The 21,624-nt window shown below is 56.3% G+C and overlaps 1 protein-coding gene across 1 annotated transcript in view; it reads right to left on the bottom strand.

The window, feature by feature from the left end:
- The window catches only part of LOC139257285 (contactin-5-like), a gene marked incomplete at both ends in the record, with an annotated part of 62,052 nt that overhangs the window by 40,099 nt on the left and 329 nt on the right, over window positions 1–21,624 (bottom strand). Inside the window, 4 exons of the mRNA XM_070874422.1 lie at window positions 2,570–2,773; window positions 3,745–3,840; window positions 20,197–20,372; window positions 21,280–21,392. Of these exons, the coding sequence (XP_070730523.1) occupies window positions 2,570–2,773; window positions 3,745–3,840; window positions 20,197–20,372; window positions 21,280–21,392 (589 nt within the window). The remainder of the gene's footprint in view (window positions 1–2,569; window positions 2,774–3,744; window positions 3,841–20,196; window positions 20,373–21,279; window positions 21,393–21,624) is intronic.

The following is a 21,624-nucleotide window of genomic DNA, read 5'->3' as shown; positions in this document are numbered from 1 at the left end:
ACACCCCTCCCTATCTCTGTAACCTCCACCAGCCCCTACACCCCTCCCTATCTCTGTAACCTGCTCCAGCCCCTACACCCCTCCCTATCTCTGTAACCTCCTCCAGCCCCTACACCCTCCCAATCTCTGTAACCCCCTCCAGCCCCTACACCTCTCCTTCTCTCTGTAACCCCCTCCAATCCCTACACCCCTCCCTATCTCTGTACACCATCCAGCCCGTACACCCCTCCCTATCTCTGTTATCCCCCTCCAGCCCCTACACCCCTCCCTATCTCTGTAACCTTCTCCAGTCCCTACACCCCTCCCTATCTCTGTAACCCCCTCCAGCCTCCAAACCCCTCCCTACCTCTGTAACCTCCTCCAGCCCCTACACCCTTCCCTTTCTCTGTAACCCCCTCCAGCCCCTACACCCCTCCCTTTCTCTGTAACCCCCTCCAGCCCCTACACCCCTCCCTATCTCTGTAACCTCCTCCAGCCCCAACATCCCTCACTATCTCTGCAACCCCCTCCAATCCCTACACCCCTCCCTATCTCTGTAACCCATCCAGCCCGTACACCCCTCCCTATCTCTGTAACCTCCTGAAGCCCCTACACCCCTCCCTATCTATGTAACCCCCTCCAGCCGCTACTCCCCTACCTATCTCTGTAACCTCTTCCATCCCCTACACCCCTCCCTATCTCTGTAACCCTCTCCAGCCCCCTACACCCTTCCCTATCTCAGTAACCCCCTCCAGCCCCACAACCCTCCGAGATCTCTGCACTCCTCTAATTCTGCCCTCCTGAGCATCCCTGATTATAATCGCTCCACCATCGGTGGCCGTGCCTTCTGTTGCCTGGGCCCCAAGCTCTGGAACTCCCTCCCTAAACCTCTCCGCCTCTCTCTCTCCTCCTTCAAGACGCTCCTTAAAACCCACCTCTGTGACCCAGCTTTTGGTCGCCCGTCCCTAATATCTCCTCGTGTGGCTCGGAGGGGGGGTCAAATTGTGTTCGCTAAACGTTCTTGCGAAGCCCCTTTCTGCACGTTTCACTACGTTAAAGGCGCTGTATGAATATAGCTTGTTGTTGTTTCAAGGGCTGCACCACCAACACCTGGGAGTCCCTGGGCCCAAAGACCAGTCCCGCCCCTAAGTGGAGGAAGTGCATCCGGGAGGGCGCTGAGCACCTCGAGTCTCGTCGCCGAGAGCGTGCAGAAACCAAGCGCAGGCAGCGGAAGGAGCGTGCGGCAAACCAGTCCCACCCTCCCCTTCCCTCAACCACTGTCTGTCCCACCTGTGACAGGGACTGTGGCTCCCGTATTGGGCTGTTCAGCCACCTGAGGACTCACTGTTAGAGTGGAAGCAATTCCGAGGGACTGCCTACCATGATGTCCAAGTTGTTGCCGGGCAACTTCAGCGAACGGGGCAGCGAGAACGGCTGGTGAGAAAGCTCGCGGCGGGGGGAGCGAGCCGGATTGGGTGGGGGTTGCCAAATCGCTTTTGAAAGCTTTGGGGGCTCGGGCAACGGAAGGCGAGGCCGCCGATTGGTGGAGCGATTATTGAGGGGGGCCGTTCCCTTAGAGCGGAGAAGGTTGAGGGAGTGGCGTTGGGCGGGGGGGAGGGGGGGGCGGGGAGATTGGCCCAGAACGGTCCCGGGGACGAGGGGACTTCAGTGACGTGGGGAGACTGGAGAAGCTGGGGCCTCGTTCTCCTTTGGGGGTGAGAGCGAGAGATCGAGAGCCCGACCGGAGCGGGAGGCCGAGAGTAATCGATGGCCACGGCGGAGGGTGTGGGTGCCTTGTTCACGCTGTGTTCACACCTGGTCCTCTCTCAACTCGATAGGTACAGGCTGTGAGGCCCCAGGGCTCTCCGCCTCATTGATGTTGAAGGATAAGCTAATCGCGGCACGCCTCTGGCCCTCTCAGGCGTTCAGGGGCCGATTGCCACGGCGACGGAGCACCGCCTTGGAGATGCTGAAGATAAAAACGCCGGCACGGGGAAGGGGTGGCAGTGGAACCCTGCTCTCCCGGCCAAGCCGGTACCTGCAACGCCCACACCGGCAACGCGCGTGGAGAGGGCGCCTTCGAGGTGTTGCGAGGCGGGGGAGTTTGACGGCGGGAGGCGCGAGGATCAAGCTGGGGCCAAAGTTGGCCAAAAAGGCTGGGCCGAAGAGGTCGCTTTTCAGGAGGGCCTCGAAGGAGGAGAGAGAGGCGGAGGCCGACAGAAAGCCGCCCCCGGCCCAATCCCACTTTCCCGCTCTGGGTCCCGAGCCCTGTGGGTTGCGGCGCTTTGAGCACACGGCCAAATGTGGTGAGGGTTTCTGCCTCTACCCCCCTTCCAGGCCGCGAGTTCCCCCCACCCCACAGACCCCCACCGCCCTCTGGGTGAAGACATTTCCCCTCAAATCCCCTCGAAACCTCCCCCCAATGACTTTCAATCTGTGCCCCCTGGCCGTATCGAAGGCTTTGTTGAAATCCAAATACATGACATCTACCACTTTGCCCCGATCGACACTTTCTTCTACTTCATCCAAGTTTGCAGCCAGGTTGGTCGCCCGAGTGCGGCATCAGCTTCAGGCCCTGGGTGGGACTCACCGTCAGTGCGGAGGGTGAGCGGGGTTGGGGGGCTCAGGACCCTGCGCCTGGTCACCATGTCCTTCAGCAAACAGATGTAGCTGCCCACGTCCGAGGGCTGGGCCTTGGCGATGTACAGGTTGCCCGTCGCCTGGGAGATAAAGCGTCGGCTATCCTCCTCCACAAAGGTGGGAAAGACGTTGAACACCCATCCGTACCGCACCACTGAGGGGCGGTGGGGGCGGAGCATGTTAGAGCGAGGGGAGGGGAGGGGAGGGGGAGGGAGAGAGGACAGAGACAGAGGGGAACGGGGAAGAGATGGATGGAGAGGAGAGAAGTTAAAGGAGATTAACATCCCATCTGAAATACCACCCCTCCGACAGTGCGGCACTCCCTCAGTACTGCCCCTCCGACAGTGCGGCGCTCCCTCAGTACTGCCCCTCCGACAGTGCGGGGCTCCCTCAGTACCGCCCCTCCGACAGTGCGGCGCTCCCTCAGTACCGCCCCTCCGACAGTGCGGTGCTCCCTCAATACTGCCCCTCCGACAGTGCGGAGCTCCCTCAGTACTGCCCCTCCGACAGTGCGGCGCTCCCTCAGTACCGCCCCTCCGACAGTGCGGCGCTCCCTCAGTACTGCCCCTCCGACAGTGCGGGGCTGCCTCAGTACTGCCCCTCCGACAGTGCGGGGCTCCCTCAGTACTGCCCCTCCGACAGTGCGGCGCTCCCTCAGTACTGCCCCTCCGACAGTGCGGCGCTCCCTCAGTACTGCCCCTCCGACAGTGCGGCACTCCCTCAGTACTGCCCCTCCGACAGTGCGGCACTCCCTCAGTACTGCCCCTCGGACAGTGCGGGGCTCCCTTAGTACTGCCCCTCCGACAGTGCGGGGCTCCCTCAGTACCGCCCCTCCGACAGTGCGGCACTCCCTCAGTACCGCCCCTCCGACAGTGCGGCACTCCCTCAGTACCGCCCCTCCGACAGCGCGGCACTCCCTCAGTACTGCCCCTCCGACAGCGCGGCGCTCCCTCAGTACCGCCCCTCTGACAGTGCGGCGCTCCCTCAGTACCGCCCCTCCGACAGTGCGGCGCTCCCTCAGTGTGGACCCTGGCTCTGTATTCCTGGTTCCTACAGAATCTCTGGGTGCCAGGGCTCCCCTTTGAACTGACGGACACAGAGGATCGATGCAGTAGCAGAGCGTACCTGTAGTGTGAGAGGGTGGGGAGCACATTAACACCACTCCCTGACCCTCACGCACAGACACCGTGCCCCGAGTGTGCTCGCTGAAATTTCCCAGACCTGAAAGTTAGAGGCAAAGAGAGACTTCAGTTTGGTTAGACGTTGGATGTAGCAGGTACAGGGGGTTAGATACAGAGTAAAGCTCCCTCTACACTGTCCCATCAAACACTCCCAGGGCAGGTACAGGGGGTTAGATACAGAGTAAAGCTCCCTCTACACTGTCCCATCAAACACTCCCAGGGCAGGTACAGGGGGTTAGATACAGAGTAAAGCTCCCTCTACACTGTCCCATCAAACACTCCCAGGGCAGGTACAGCACGGGGTTAGATACAGAGTAAAGCTCCCTCGACACTGTCCCATCAAACACTCCCAGGGCAGGTACAGGGGGTTAGATACAGAGTAAAGCTCCCTCTACACTGTCCCATCAAACACTCCCAGGGCAGGTACAGCACGGGGTTAGATACAGAGCAAAGCTCCCTCGACACTGTCCCATCAAACACTCCCAGGGCAGGTACAGGGGGTTAGATACAGAGTAAAGCTCCCTCTACACTGTCCCATCAAACACTCCCAGGGCAGGTACAGGGGGTTAGATACAGAGTAAAGCTCCCTCTACACTGTCCCATCAAACACTCCCAGGGCAGGTACAGCACGGGGTTAGATACAGAGTAAAGCTCCCTCGACACTGTCCCATCAAACACTCCCAGGGCAGGTACAGGGGGTTAGATACAGAGTAAAGCTCCCTCTACACTGTCCCATCAAATACTCCCAGGGCAGGTACAGGGGGTTAGATACAGAGTAAAGCTCCCTCTACACTGTCCCATCAAACACTCCCAGGGCAGGTACAGCACGGGGTTAGATACAGAGTAAAGCTCCCTCTACACTGTCCCATCAAACACTCCCAGGGCAGGTACAGGGGGTTAGATACAGAGTAAAGCTCCCTCTACACTGTCTCATCAAACACTCCCAGGGCAGGTACAGGGGGTTAGATACAGAGTAAAGCTCCCTCTACACTGTCCCATCAAACACTCCCAGGGCAGGTACAGGGGGTTAGATACAGAGTAAAGCTCCCTCTACACTGTCCCATCAAACACTCCCAGGGCAGGTACAGGGGGTTAGATACAGAGTAAAGCTCCCTCTACACTGTCTCATCAAACACTCCCAGGGCAGGTACAGGGGGTTAGATACAGAGTAAAGCTCCCTCTACACTGTCCCATCAAACACTCCCAGGGCAGGTACAGGGGGTTAGATACAGAGTAAAACTCCCTCTACACTGTCCCATCAAACACTCCCAGGGCAGGTACAGGGGGTTAGATACAGAGTAAAGCTCCCTCTACACTGTCCCATCAAACACTCCCAGGGCAGGTACAGGGGGTTAGATACAGAGTAAAGCTCCCTCTACACTGTCCCATCAAACACTCCCAGGGCAGGTACAGCACGGGGTTAGATACAGAGTAAAGCTCCCTCTACACTGTCTCATCAAACACTCCCAGGGCAGGTACAGGGGGTTAGATACAGAGTAAAGCTCCCTCTACACTGTCCCATCAACCACTCCCAGGGCAGGTACAGCACGGGGTTAGATACAGAGTAAAGCTCCCTCTACACTGTCTCATCAAACACTCCCAGGGCAGGTACAGGGGGTTAGATACAGAGTAAAGCTCCCTCTACACTGTCCCATCAAACACTCCCAGGGCAGGTACAGGGGGTTAGATACAGAGTAAAGCTCCCTCTACACTGTCCCATCAAACACTCCCAGGGCAGGTACAGGGGGTTAGATACAGAGTAAAGCTCCCTCTACACTGTCCCATCAAACACTCCCAGGGCAGGTACAGCACGGGGTTAGATACAGAGTAAAGCTCCCTCTACACTGTCCCATCAAACACTCCCAGGGCAGGTACAGCACGGGGTTAGATACAGAGTAAAGCTCCCTCTACACTGTCCCATCAAGCACTCCCAGGGCAGGTACAGGGGGTTAGATACAGAGTAAAGCTCCCTCTGCACTGTCCTATCAAACACTCCCAGGGCAGGTACAGGGGGTTAGATACAGAATAAAGCTCCCTCTACACTGTCCCATCAAACACTCCCAGGGCAGGTACAGGGGGATAGATACAGAGTAAAGCTCCCTCTACACTGTCCCATTAAACACTCCCAGGGCAGGTACAGGGGGTTAGATGCAGAGTAAAGCTCCCTCTGCACTGTCCCATCAAACACTCCCAGGGCAGGTACAGGGGGTTAGATACAGAGTAAAGCTCCCTCTACACTGTCCCATTAAACACTCCCAGGGCAGGTACAGGGGGTTAGATGCAGAGTAAAGCTCCCTCTGCACTGTCCCATCAAACACTCCCAGGGCAGGTACAGGGGGTTAGATACAGAGTAAAGCTCTCTCTACACTGCCCCATCAAACACTCCCAGGGCAGGTACAGCACGGGTTTAGAGACAGAGTAAAGCTCCCTCTACACCGTCCCATCAAACACTCCCAGGGCAAGTACAGCATGGGGTTAGATACAGAGTAAAGCTCCCTCTACACTGTCCCATCAAACACTCCCAGGGCAGGTACAGGGGGTTAGATACAGAGTAAAACTCCCTCTACACTGTCCCATCAAACACTCCCAGGGCAATACAGCACGGGGTTAGATACAGAGTAAAGCTCCCTCTACACTGTCCCATCAAACACTCCCAGGGCAGGTACAGGGGGTTAGATACAGAGTAAAGCTCCCTCTACACTGTCCCATCAAACACTCCCAGGGTAGGTACAGGGGGTTAGATACAGAGTAAAGCTCCCTCTACACTGTCCCATCAAACACTCCCAGGGCAGGTACTGGGGGTTAGATACAGAGTAAAGCTCCCTCTACACTGTACCATCAAACACTCCCAGGGCAGGTACAGGGGGTTAGATACAGAGTAAATCTCCCTCTGCACTGTCCCATCAAACACTCTCAGGGCAGGTACAGTACCGGGTTAGATACAGAGTAAAGCTCCATCTACACTGTCCCATCTAACACTCCCAGGGCAGGTACAGGGGGTTAGATACAGAGTAAAGCTCCCTCTACACTGTCCCATCAGACACTCCCAGGGCAAGTACAGCACGGTGTTAGATACAGAGTAAAGCTCCCTCTACACTGTCCCATCAAACACTCCCAGGGCAGGTACAGGGGGTTAGATACAGAGTAAAGCTCCCTCTACACTGTCCCATCAAACACTCCCAGGGCAGGTACAGGGGGTTAGATACAGAGTAAAGCTCCCTCTACACTGTCCCATCAAACACTCCCAGGGCAGGTACAGCACGGGGTTAGATACAGAGTAAAGCTCCCTCTACACTATCCCATCAAACACTCCCAGGGCAGGTACAGGGGGTTAGTTACAGTGTAAAGCTCCCTCTACACCGTCCCATCACACACTCCCAGGGCAGGTACAGGGGGTTAGATACAGAGTAAAGCTCCCTCTACACTGTCCCATCAAACACTCCCAGGGCAGGTACAGGAGGTTAGATACAGAGTAAAGCTCCCTCTACACTGTCCCATCAAACACTCCCAGGGCAGGTACAGGGGGTTAGATACAGAGTAAAGCTCCCTCTACACTGTCCCATCAAACACTCCCAGGGCAGGTACAGGGGGTTAGATACAGAGTAAAGCTCCCTCTACACTGTCCCATCAGACACTCCCAGGGCAGGTACAGCACAGGGTTAGATACAGAGTAAAACTCTCTCTACACTGTCCCATCAAACACTCCCAGGGCAGGTACAGGGGGTTAGATACAGAGTAAAGCTCCCTCTACACTGTCCCATCAAACACTCCCAGGGCAGGTACAGGGGGTTAAATTAGAGTAAAGCTCCCTCTACACTGTCCCATCAAACACTCCCAGGGCAGGTACAGGGGGTTAGATACAGAGTAAAGCTCCCTCTACACTGTCCCATCAAACACTCCCAGGGCAGGTACAGGGGGTTCGATACAGAGTAAAGCTCCCTCTACACTGTCCCATCAAACACTCCCAGGGCAGGTACAGGGGGTTCGATACAGAGTAAAGCTCCCTCTACACTGTCCCTTCAAACACACCCAGGGCAGGTACAGGGGGTTAGATACAGAGTAAAGCTCCTCTGAATGAGCAGGAGGGGCAACTCAACCTGAGGACGAAGAGGAAGTGTATGGGGTCACCACCAAAAGCCCTCTGATAATGTTAAAAGTTGAACTTAACGGCACTCCAGTCTCCGTGGAAGTAGACACGGGGGCGAGTCAATCAGTTGTGAGCCAGAAGGTTTTGGAGAGGCTATGGGACGACAGAGCACAATGACCCAAGCTGATCCCGATTCAGACAAAGCTGCGCACCTACACCAAGGAACTGATACCGGTTATTGGCAGTGTGGACATAAGAGTATCCCATGAGGGAGCGGTGCACGATTTACCGCTGTGGATTGTTTCAGGTGATGGCCCATCGCTGCTTGGTGGAAGGTGGATGGGGAATATTCGATGGAACTGGGAAGATCTCTGCGTAACCTCAACGGTGAATGGCGTCTTCCTCTCTCAAAGACTGAGCAAGCCCCCACCTCCTGATGAACCAGGCATTGGAGTGCCGATCCATTTGCAGATCATCGAGGCACAGGCCGCCCATCACGACCACGAGGAGGCAAGGATCAACTGAGCAGCGGTACAGGCTCAGTACTCACCACCCAAAGCCGACGACCTCTTCGCGGCGTTGGAAGAGGCTCCAGGTCGACCATCCGAATGCGTCTCCCCGATGCAAGAGACCAATTTCCTGGGCCGAAGATCACGGCAGTCGGCATCACAGACACGGACGGGAGAGTGTCCAGACCATGGGACGGGAGAGTGTCCAGGCCACGGGACGGGAGAGTGTCCAGACCAGGGGACGAGAGAGTGTCCAGACCATGGGACGGGAGAGTGTCCAGACCACGGGACGAGAGAGTGTCCAGACCATGGGACGAGACAGTGTCCAGACCATGGGACGAGAGTGTGTCCAGACCACGGGACGGGAGAGTGTCCAGACCACGGGACGGGAGAGTGTCCAGACCATGGGACGAGAGAGTGTCCAGACCAGGGGACGAGAGAGTGTCCAGACCACGGGACGAGAGAGTGTCCAGACCACGGGACGAGAGTGTGTCCAGACCACAGGACGAGACTGTGTCCAGACCATGGGACGAGAGAGTGTCCAGACCACGGGACGAGAGAGTGTCCAGACCACGGGACGAGAGAGTGTCCAGACCACGGGACGGGAGAGTGTCCAGACCACGGGGCGAGAGAGTGTCCAGACCACGGAACGGGAGAGTGTCCAGACCACGGGACGAGAGAGTGCGTCCAGACCACGGGACGAGAGAGTGTCCAGACCACGGGACGAGAGAGTGTCCAGACCACGGGACGGGAGAGTGTCCAGACCACGGGACAGGAGAGTGTCCAGACCACGGGACGAGAGAGTGTCCAGACCACGGGACGAGAGAGTGTCCAGACCACGGGACGGGAGAGTGTCCAGACCACGGGACGAGAGAGTGTCCAGACCACGGGACGGGAGAGTGTCCAGACCACGGGACGGGAGAGTGTCCAGACCACGGGACGAGAGAGGGTCCAGACCACGGGACGAGAGAGTGTCCAGACCACGGGACGAGAGAGTGTCCAGACCACGTGACGGGAGGGTGTCCAGACCATGGGACGAGAGAGTGTCCAGACCACGGGACGAGAGAGTGTCCAGACCACGGGACGAGAGAGTGTCCAGACCACGGGACGAGAGTGTGTCCAGACCACAGGACGAGACTGTGTCCAGACCATGGGACGAGAGAGTGTCCAGACCACGGGACGAGAGAGTGTCCAGACCACGGGACGAGAGAGTGTCCAGACCACGGGACGGGAGAGTGTCCAGACCACGGGGCGAGAGAGTGTCCAGACCACGGAACGGGAGAGTGTCCAGACCACGGGACGAGAGAGTGCGTCCAGACCACGGGACGAGAGAGTGTCCAGACCACGGGACGAGAGAGTGTCCAGACCACGGGACGGGAGAGTGTCCAGACCACGGGACGGGAGAGTGTCCAGACCACGGGACGAGAGAGTGTCCAGACCACGGGACGAGAGATTGTCCAGACCACGGGACGGGAGAGTGTCCAGACCACGGGACGAGAGAGTGTCCAGACCACGGGACGGGAGAGTGTCCAGACCACGGGACGGGAGAGTGTCCAGACCACGGGACGAGAGAGTGTCCAGACCACGGGACGGGAGAGTGTCCAGACCACGGGACGGGAGAGTGTCCAGACCACGGGACGAGAGAGGGTCCAGACCACGGGACGAGAGAGTGTCCAGACCACGGGACGAGAGAATGTCCAGACCACGGGACGAGAGAGGGTCCAGACCACGGGACGAGAGAGTGTCCAGACCACGTGACGGAAGAGTGTCCAGACCATGGGACGAGAGAGTGTCCAGACCACGGGACGAGAGAGTGTCCAGACCACGGGACGAGAGAGTGTCCAGACCACGGGACGGGAGAGTGTCCAGACCACGGGACGAGAGAGTGTCCAGACCACAGGACGAGACTGTGTCCAGACCACGGGACGAGAGAGTGTCCAGACCACGGGACGAGAGAGTGTCCAGACCACGGGACGAGAGAGTGTCCAGACCACGGGACGAGAGAGTGTCCAGACCACGGGACGGGAGAGTGTCCAGACCACGGGACGAGAGAGTGTCCAGACCACGGGACGAGACAGTGTCCAGACTACGGGACGGGAGAGTGTCCAGACCACGGGACGGGAGAGTGTCCAGACCACGGGACAGGAGAGTGTCCAGACCACGGGACGAGAGAGTGTCCAGACCACGGGACGAGAGAGTGTCCAGACCACGGGACGGGAGAGTGTCCAGACCACGGGACGGGAGAGTGTCCAGACCACGGGACGAGAGAGTGTCCAGACCACGGGACGGGAGAGTGTCCAGACCACGGGACGAGAGAGTGTCCAGACCACGGGACGGGAGTGTGTCCAGACCACGGGACGGGAGAGTGTCCAGACCACGGGACGGGAGAGTGTCCAGACCACGGGACGAGAGAGTGTGTCCAGACCACGGGACGAGAGAGTGTCCAGACCACGGGACGGGAGAGTGTCCAGACCACGGGACGAGAGAGTGTCCAGAGCACGGGACGAGAGAGTGTGTCCAGACCACGGGACGAGAGAGTGTCCAGGCCACGGGACGGGAGAGTGTCCAGACCACGGGACGAGAGAGTGTCCAGGCCACGGGACGGGAGAGTGTCCAGACCACGGGACGAGAGAGTGTCCAGACCACGGGACGGGAGAGAGTGTCCAGACCACGGGACGGGAGAGTGTCCAGACCACGGGACGGGAGAGAGTGCCCAGACCACGGGACGGGAGTGTGTCCAGACCACGGGACGAGAGAGTGTCCAGACCACGGGACGAGAGAGTGTCCAGACCACGTGAGGTCTCCGCAATGGAACGGAGGAAGGTATCACCCAGCAAGGAAGACGACTGGGTTTGGGGCAAAGGTAAAGGGGGCGGTCGCTGAGAAGGCCAGGAACCCACTACGTTCCAATAAGTTATTTGCACGGTGTAACCCATGTGAGCGCTCTTTCGCGGCCAATGATGTATCATCCTACGGGGTCGAGGTGACCTTACAACAAGCCAAAGTAGCGGACGTACACCAACCGGTCGTATATGGAGCTGGCAAAGTATTCGTAGCAAGTGATGTGTTACCGCACGGGGTCGGGGCGTGTTGTGGAGCAAGTTAAAGTCGCGGGCGAGCATCAAACGGTTGAGCATGTCTCCAATATGTTAACCAAGGCAGCAGCCTGTATTGACGGGACAAAGGAGACACTCCAATGTGCAGGGGTTAAAAAGGAGGCTCCGCTCCCTCGCGGTGGACTAACTGATATCGTTAATCGACACCTCGCCCGTCTCCTGTTGTATAACCACCACGGAAGTGAACACACGAAATCCCAGGTTCTAGCGGCCTTTATTGCGAGCAATTGCACGGGCAGTTTCAGTCGTGGAACCTCCGAAATACAAGCGTTTCCAAACATCATTTATACAGGTTTCGGAGAGGAGGTATCCTCCTACACCGCTGGTGGTATTTCTCCAGCGACTCGAGGTGTCTACTGTACATGGTCCGTGTCTCTGAGCCATACAGGAGGGCGGGTATCACTACAGCCCTGTAGACCATGAGCTGGGGGTGAGGTACCTACTGTACATGGTCCGTGTCTCTGAGCCATACAGGAGGGCGGGTATCACTACAGCCCTGTAGACCATGAGCTGGGGGTGAGGTACCTACTGTACATGGTCCGTGTCTCTGAGCCATACAGGAGGGCGGGTATCACTACAGCCCTGTAGACCATGAGCTGGGGGTGAGGTACCTACTGTACATGGTCCATGTCTCTGAGCCATACAGGAGGGCGGGTATCACTACAGCCCTGTAGACCATGAGCTGGGGGTGAGATACCTACTGTACATGGTCCATGTCTCTGAGCCATACAGGAGGGCGGGTATCACTACAGCCCTGTAGACCATGAGCTGGGGGTGAGGTACCTACTGTACATGGTCCATGTCTCTGAGCCATACAGGAGGGCGGGTATCACTACAGCCCTGTAGACCATGAGCTGGGGGTGAGGTGTCTACTGTACATGGTCCATGTCTCTGAGCCATACAGGAGGGCGGGTATCACTACAGCCCTGTAGACCATGAGCTGGGGGTGAGGTACCTACTGTACATGGTCCATGTCTCTGAGCCATACAGGAGGGCGGGTATCACTACAGCCCTGTAGACCATGAGCTGGGGGTGAGATACCTACTGTACATGGTCCATGTCTCTGAGCCATACAGGAGGGTGGGTATCACTACAGCCCTGTAGACCATGAGCTGGGGGTGAGGTGTCTACTGTACATGGTCCGTGTCTCTGAGCCATACAGGAGGGCGGGTATCACTACAGCCCTGTAGAACATGAGCTGGGGGTGAGGTACCTACTGTACATGGTCCGTGAGGTACCTACTGTACATGGTCCGTGTCTCTGAGCCATACAGGAGGGCGGGTATCACTACAGCCCTGTAGACCATGAGCTGGGGGTGAGGTACCTACTGTACATGGTCCGTGTCTCTGAGCCATACAGGAGGGCGGGTATCACTACAGCCCTGTAGACCATGAGCTGGGGGTGAGGTACCTACTGTACATGGTCCATGTCTCTGAGCCATACAGGAGGGCGGGTATCACTACAGCCCTGTAGACCATGAGCTGGGGGTGAGGTGTCTACTGTACATGGTCCATGTCTCTGAGCCATACAGGAGGGCGGGTATCACTACAGCCCTGTAGACCATGAGCTGGGGGTGAGGTACCTACTGTACATGGTCCGTGTCTCTGAGCCATACAGGAGGGCGGGTATCACTACAGCCCTGTAGACCATGAGCTGGGTGGTGGATTTGAGGGCCTGGTCTTCAAACACTCTTTCCTCAGGCGGCCGAAGGCTGCACTGGCGCACTGGAGGCGGTGTTGGATTTCGTCGCCAATGCCTGCCCTCGCTGACAGTAGGCTCCCGAGGCCTGGGAAATGGTCCACGTAGTCCAGGGCCGGGCTGAGCGACGAGGACAGGTTGGTGAAGGACCTTTGTCTTACGGATGTTAAGCGTAAGGCCCGTGCTTTCATACGCCTCAGTGAATACGACGCAGGTGTCGTCCGCTTCCTGCAGTTCGACGGTGTCTCCGCAAGATCCCGCGAATCCCCCGGGAGGACAGACGCACCAACGTTAGCGCCCTCGACCAGGCCCAACATCCCCAGCGTCGAAGCACTGACCACACTCGACCAGCTCCGCTGGGCAGGGCCACATTGTCCACATGTCCCCCAGACACGAGACTCCCCAAAGCCAAGCGCTCTGCTCGGAACTCCTTCACGGGCAAACGGGCCAAAGGTGGGCAGAGGAAACGTTACAAGGGACCACCCTCAAAGCCTCCCTGATAAAGTGCAACATCCCCCACCGACACCTGGGAGTCCCTGGGCCCAAAGACCAGTCCCGCCCTAAGTGGAGGGAGTGCATCCGGGAGGGGCGCTGAGCACCTCGAGTCTCGTCGCCGAGAGCGTGCAGAAAGCAAGCGCAGGCAGCGGAAGGAGCGTGCGGCAAACCAGTCCCACCCTCCCCTTCCCTCAACCACTGTCTGTCCCCACCCTGTGACAGGGGACTGTGGCTCCCGTATTGGGCTGTTCAGCCACCGATGGACTCGATTGGGAGTGGAGGCAAGTCTTCCTCGATTCCGAGGGACTCCTATGATGATGAAGATCCTCGTACAAAGTCATCGATAGGTCTATTGCGATCAGCGAAGTTAAATTCATTTTTCGACTCTCGCTCGACGGGCTCCGAGGGGTTTATGCAACTGTCCGTCGCCCATCATTGTGTTGTCCCATTTAGCCCTCTGCCCCAGTCTATCCAACGCCTCGGGTGGCTGTTCCGGCTTCATTATCGCTTCCTCAGGGACTTTTAAACAAGCTGCTGCCTTTGGCTGTTTAAGTGTTACTACGGTTAAGCTGTGGTTTAATGTGTATAAGTGTGCTCGACCCGTACAAGCAAGTGTTACATGCATCGGCACGTTATAAGTTCACTGCCCTCAGCATCGTTCTGAACCCCTCGCTGCAACCTTACAATTTATCCCGTACCAAGTGTCGCGATATGGGCTCGAGTCAGGCAAGCTGCCCAGCTCACAGTTTAGGGAGAGCACAGGCACCATTCTCGATGCGTGGTTTCGAGAATGTCGAGCACTGTCTGTGCACTGTAACATGATCCGCCACGAGCCAGACACTGAGAGCGGCGCTAATGCCCTCAGTCGGCTATCGTTGCCCACCCCCGGGGTGGAAACGGTGCAGCCTGCAGACCCACTCGTGGTCATGAAAGCGTTAGAAGGCGAGGGGGTCAACCGTAACGCCCTCCCCCCCACCCCCCCGCCCCCCCCCCGGCAGCTTCGGACCCTGGGCCTCGACCAGCCAGGATCCCACGTTACCGTCGGCCAAAGGTGAACTGCCACGCGGGATGTTGCAACCGATCCGTCGCAGAGACAAAGCACCCATCCCAACGTTGCAAAGTCAGGCAGGGCGGCCTCACACAGCCGGGGGTCCGGGGAACGCCCACCCGACGGCCCAGGGTCCACGGGGACCACTCGGCCTCCCGCCTCGACCGAAAGTCTCAAGGCCATCGAGGCCCGTCCTGGGCTTGTCAGGCCTCAGGGTCAGCGACAATAGCCCTTGAGCGGGCAGCCCAAATCACGAAACCCAGCACCGCACGTGTCACAGGTAGACTCCCGACAGACCCGGCTATCCTGGGTGCTGAGTTTAACATCTGTAGTGGGGAAAATGCTTGAAACTATCATTAAGGAAGAAATAGCGGGACATCTAGATAGGAATAGTGCAATCAAGCAGAGGCAGCATGGATTCATGAAGGGGAAATCATGTTTAACTAACTTACTGGAATTCTTTGAGGATATAACGAGCATGGTGGATAGAGGTGTACCGATGGATGTGGTGTATTTAGATTTCCAAAAGGCATTCGATAAGGTGCCACACAAAAGGTTACTGCAGAAGATAGAGGTACGCGGAGTCAGAGGAAATGTATCAGCACGGATCGAGAATTGGCTGGCGAACAGAAAGCAGAGAGTCGGGATAAATGGGTCCTTTTCGGGTTGGAAATCGGTGGTTAGTGGTGTGCCACAGGGATCGGTGCTGGGACCACAACTGTTTACAATATACATAGATGACCTGGAAGAGGGGACAGAGTGTAGTGTAACAAAATTTGCAGATGACACAAAGATTAGTGGGAAAGCGGGTTGTGTAGAGGACACAGAGAGGCTGCAGAGATATTTAGATAGGTTAAGCGAATGGGCTAAGGTTTGGCAGATGGAATACAATGTCGGAAAGTGTGAGGTCATCCACCTTGGGAAAAAAACCAGTAAAAGGGAATATTATTTGAATGGGGAGAAATTACAACATGCTGAGGTGCAGAGGGACCTGGGGGTCCTTGTGCATGAATCCCAAAAGGTTAGTTTGCAGGTGCAGCAGGTAATCAGGAAGGCGAATGGGATGTTGGCCTTCATTGCGAGAGGGATGGAGTACAAAAGCAGGGAGGTCCTGCTGCAACTGTACAGGGTATTGGTGAGGCCGCACCTGGAGTACTGCGTGCAGTTTTGGTCACCTTACTTAAGGAAGGATATACTAGCTTTGGAGGGGGTACAGAGACGATTCACTAGGCTGATTCCGGAGATGAGGGGGTTACCTTATGATGATAGATTGAGTAGACTGGGTCTTTACTCGTTGGAGTTCAGAAGGATGAGGGGTGATCTTATAGAAACATTTAAAATAATGAAAGGGATAGACAAGATAGAGGCAGAGAGGTTGTTTCCACTGGTCGGGGAGACTAGAACTAGGGGGCACAGCCTCAAAATACGGGGGAGCCAATTTAAAACCGCGTTGAGAAGGAATTTCTTCTCCCACAGGGTTGTGAATCTGTGGAATTCTCTGCCAAGGAAGCAGTTGAGGCTAGCTCATTGAATGTATTCAAGTCACAGATAGATAGATTTTTAACCAATAAGGGAATTAAGGATTACGGGGAGCGGGCGGGTAAGTGGAGCTGAGTCCACGGCCAGATCAGCCATGATCTTGTTGAATGGTGGAGCAGCTCGAGGGGCTAGATGTCCTACTCCTGTTCCTAATTCTGATGTTCTTATGTTCTTACGTGCTACGCAGTCACCGGACAGAATCACTCGCAACCGAGCCTTCCGCAGGCCATCAGCAGAGAATGCACCATGATCGCACAGCCCCCCCGCGCGACATCAGAATAAGGGATGTAGACCATGCTCAGGGCAGGTACAGCACGGGGTTAGATACAGAGTAAAGCTCCCTCTACACTGTCCCATCAAACACTCCCAGGGCAGGTACAGGGGGTTAGATACAGAGTAAAGCTCCCTCTACACTGTCCCATCAAACACTCCCAGGGCAGGTACAGGGGGTTAGATACAGAGTAAAGCTCCCTCTACACTGTCCCATCAAACACTCCCAGGGCAGGTACAGGGGGTTAGATACAGAGTAAAGCTCCCTCTACACTGTCCCATCAAACACTCCCAGGGCAGGTACAGGGAGTTAGATACAGAGTAAAGCTCCCACTGCACTGTCCCATCAAACACTCCCAGGGCAGGTACAGGGGGTTAGATAGAGTAAAGCTCCCTCTACACTGTCCCATCAAACACTCTCAGGGCAGGTACAGCACGGGGTGAGATACAGAGCAAAGCTCCCTCTACACTGTCCCATCAAACACTCTCAGGGCAGGTACAGCACGGGGTGAGATACAGAGCAAAGCTCCCTCTACACTGTCCCATCAAACACTCCCAGGGCAGGTACAGGGGGTTAGATACAGAGTAAAGCTCCCTCGACACTGTCCCATCAAACACTCCCAGGGCAGGTACAGCACACGGTTAGATACAGAGTAAAGCTCCCACTGCACTGTCCCATCAAACACTCTCAGGGCAGGTACAGCACAGGGTTAGATACAGAGTAAAGCTCCCTCTACAGTATCCCATCAAACACTCCCAGGGCAGGTACAGCATGGGGTTAGATACAGAGTAAAGTTCCCTCTACACTGCCCCATCAAACACTCCCAGGGCAGGTACAGGGGGTTAGATACAGAGTAAAGCTCTCTGTACACTGTCCCATCAAATACTCCCAGGGCAGGTACAGGGAGTTAGATACAGAGTAAAGCTCCCTCTACACTGTCCCATCAAACACTCCCAGGGCAGGTACACCACGGGGTTAGATACAGAGTAAAGCTCTCTGTACACTGTCCCATCAAATACTCCCAGGGCAGGTACAGCACGGGGTTAGATACAGAGTAAAGCTCCCTCTATACTGTCCCATCAAACACTCCCAGGGCAGGTACAGGGGGTTCGATACAGAGTAAAGCTCCCTCTACACTGTCCCATCAAACACTCCCAGGGCAGGTACACCACGGGGTTAGATACAGAGTAAAGCTCTCTGTACACTGTCCCATCAAATACTCCCAGGGCAGGTACAGCACGGGGTTAGATACAGAGTAAAGCTCCCTCTACACTGTCCCATCAAACACTCCCAGGGCAGGTACAGGGGGTTCGATACAGAGTAAAGCTCCCTCTACACTGTCCCATCAAACACTCCCAGGGCAGGTACAGGGGGTTAGATACAGAGTAAAGCTCCCTCTACACTGTCCCATCAAACACTCCCAGGGCAGGTACAACACGGGGTTAGATACAGAGTAAAGCTCCCTCTACACTGTCCCATCAAACACTCCCAGGGCAGGTACAGGGGGTTAGATACAGAGTACAGCTCCCTCTACACTGTCCCATCAAACACTCCCAGGGCAGGTACAGCACGGGGTTAGATACAGAGTAAAGCTCCTTCTACACTGTCCCATCAAACACTCCCAGGGCAGGTACAGGGGGTTAGATACAGAGTAAAGCTCCCTCTACACTGTCCCATCAAACACTCCCAGGGCAGGTACAGCACGGGGTTAGATACAGAGTAAAGCTCCCTCTACACTGTCCCATCAAACACTCCCAGGGCAGGTACAGCACGGGGTTAGATACAGAGTAAAGCTCCCTCTACACTGTCCCATCAAACACTCCCAGGGCAGGTACAGGGGGTTAGATACAGAGTAAAGCTCCCTATACAATTTGCCCCAGCCATGGGATCAGCTCACGGACCCCACCTCACAAATCCCCTAAATTAAACTGGTCACATGAACAAGAGGAGGCCGTTCAGTCCCTCGAGCCTGTTACAATAGGCTTTTTGGGGGAGAGAGTTCCCGATTCCCAGGGCCCTGTGTGTGAAGAAGTGCTCCCTGACATCACCCTGAACGGCCGGGCCCTAATTTTAAGGAGACGTCCCCTTGTTCTGGACTGCCCCCACCCGAGGGAACAGTTTCTCTCGATCTCCCCGATCGAATCCTGTAATCGTCTCAAACCCCCCCCGATCAGATTGACCCGTAATCTTCTACACTCAAGGGACACGAGCCCAGTCTGTGTGACCTGTCCTCGGGGTTTAATCCCTTTGAGCCCCGAGCGAAGTGGTCGCCTGGTTGTGACTGGGGAATGGGGGAGTGTGGCGGGGGGCTCTGAGCGGGAGGGGATACAGGCAGGGGGGTACGCACTCCTGACCTGTGACCCTGCCCACAGGGGTCAGCCAGGGTCACGGCGCTGAGCAGGCGATCGAACGGTCGCTGCCTACCACAACTTTCCGTCGACAAGACTCCTGCTTAATGAGATACCTCACTCGCACTGAATCAAATCAATACGGGCAGCGGCCCGAATTATTGGAAAATACATTTATTTTAATTAACAAGACGGAGGAGAGACGACAGGACAGAGAGGGAGAGAGAGAGAGGGAGAGAGAGATGGAGAGAGAGAGAGAAAGAGAGAGAAACAGAGACAGAGGGATAGAGAGACAGAGAGCGACAGAGAGAGAGAGAGAGAGAGGGACGTAGAGAGAGAGAGAGAGCGAGAGAGAGAGAGAGACAGAGAGAAAGGGAGAGACAGAGAGAGAGAGAAAGAGAGAGAAACAGAGACAGAGGGATAGAGAGACAGAGAGCGACAGAGAGAGAGAGAGAGAGAGGGACGTAGAGAGAGAGAGAGCGAGAGAGAGAGAGAGACAGAGAGACAGAGAGAAAGGGAGAGACAGAGAGAGAGAGAAAGGGAGAGACAGAGAGAAAGAGAGAGAGAGACTGTCAGAGAGAGGGACAGAGAGAGGGACAGAGAGAGAGAGAGAGAGGGACAGAGAGAGGGAGAGAGAGAAGGACAGAGAGAGAGGGACAGAGACAGAGAGACAGAGAGAGAGAGAGGGACAGAGAGAGACAGAGAGAGAGAGAGGGACAGAGACAGAGAGCGAGAGAGAAAGAGACAGAGACAGAGAAAGAGAGGGACAGAGAGAGAGAGAGAGAGAGGGACAGAGAGAGAGAGAGAGAGGGACAGAGAGAGAGACAGAGAGAGAGAGAGACAGAGACAGAGAGCGACAGAGAAAGAGACAGAGACAGAGAAAGAGAGAGACAGAGAGAGAGAGAGAGAGAGAGAGAGAGAGACGGAGAGAGAGAGAGAGAGAGACAGAGAGAGAGGGACAGAGAGAGAGAGACAGAGAGAGAGAGGGACAGAGAGAGACAGAGAAAGAGAGAGACAGAGAACGAGAGAGAGAGAGAGAGAGAGAGAGACGGAGAGAGAGAGAGAGAGAGAGAGAGACAGAGAGAGAGAGACAGAGAACGAGAGAGAGAGAGAGAGAGGGACAGAGAGAGCGAGACAGAGAGGGAGGGAAGAGGAAGTATACTTTGTGTATGTACAAGAAAGTATATCCGTATATAACCACCCCCCTGTGTTACCCCCTCCCCCCCCGACCTTCCCCTGTGTTACCCCCATTCTCCCTCCGTTTTACCCCCCCCCGGGTACTCACGGGCGAATCGCAGGTGCCCCTCACGACTCAGGAGGCTGCCGATGGAGTTGCTGGTCAAGCAGTAGTAGGTCCCGGTGTCCGAGGCCTCAGTTGGGCCATCGATGATCAGGGACCCGCCGACCTGGCTGTACCGCGGGGAGACTCCCAGCTCCAGCACCGTGCCATTCCGGAACCATCTGTGGGCAGACAACGCGGCACATCAGAGACAGGACACCCCCCACAGACCTCACCCTCCCTCCCGTCACTCACTGTACTCCGTCAGTCTAACTCCCTGTACCTGCCCTGGGAGTGTTTGATGGGACAGTGTAGAGGGAGCTTTACTCTGTATCTAACTCCCTGTACCTGCCCTGGGAGTGTTTGATGGGACAGTGTAGAGGGAGCTTTACTCTGTATCTAACTCCCTGTACCTGCCCTGGGAGTGTTTGATGGGACAGTGTCGAGGGAGCTTTACTCTGTATCTAACCCCCTGTACCTGCCCTGGGAGTGTTTGATGGGACAGTGTCGAGGGAGCTTTACTCTGTATCAAACCCCGTGCTGTACCTGCCCTGGGAGTGTTTGATGGGACAGTGTAGAGGGAGCTTTACTCTGTATCTAACCCGTTGTACCTGCCCTGGGAGTGTTTGATGGGACAGTGTAGAGGGAGCTTTACTCTGTATCTAACCCCCTGTACCTGCCCTGGGAGTGTTTGATGGGACAGTGTAGAGGGAGCTTTACTCTGTATCTAACCCCCTTGTGCCTGCCCTGGGAGTGTTTGATGGGACAGTGTAGAGGGAGCTTTACTCTGTATCTAACCCCCTGTATCTGCCCTGGGAGTGTTTGATGGGACAGTGTAGAGGGAGCTTTACTCTGTATCTAACCACCTGTACCTGCCCTGGGAGTGTTTGATGGGACAGTGTAGAGGGAGCTTTACTATGTATCTAACCCCGTGCTGTACCTGCCCTGGGACTGTTTGATGGGACAGCGTAGAGGGAGCTTTACTCTGTATCTAACCCCCTGTACCTGTCCCTGGGAGTGTTTGATGGGACAGTGTAGAGGGAGCTTTACTCTGTATCTAACCCTGTGAGTACCTGGTGTAGGAGGTACCTGTAGTTGGGTTTGGGGTTGCCTCGAGCCTCACAGGTCAGGGTGACTTTCCGGGTCTCGGCCTCTGCCAGGACGATGTGCTCCTGGGGTTCCAGAATGAATTCGGGCCCTCGCTCCTCCAGCTCACCTGCGGCCAACACAAGCAGCAAATCCCCGCACAGCGTTAGAGTATCCGTGTCATCATCCATCCACACAGCTCACTCACTCCCCGTGGGCAACCCTATCATCCAGACCATGGTTCACCGCACGCCTCACAGACAGAAAGAGAGGGGGGGGAGTGGGAGAGAGAGAGAGAAAGGGAGAGAGAGAGAGAGAGGGGAGAGAGAGAGCGAGAGAGAAAGAGAG

Source organism: Pristiophorus japonicus, unplaced genomic scaffold (genome assembly GCF_044704955.1).
Source record: "Pristiophorus japonicus isolate sPriJap1 unplaced genomic scaffold, sPriJap1.hap1 HAP1_SCAFFOLD_813, whole genome shotgun sequence".
Taxonomy (NCBI): domain Eukaryota; kingdom Metazoa; phylum Chordata; class Chondrichthyes; family Pristiophoridae; genus Pristiophorus; species Pristiophorus japonicus.
The sequence above is the reverse complement of the archived record's forward strand: the minus strand, read 5'-3'. Positions and strand labels throughout refer to the sequence as shown.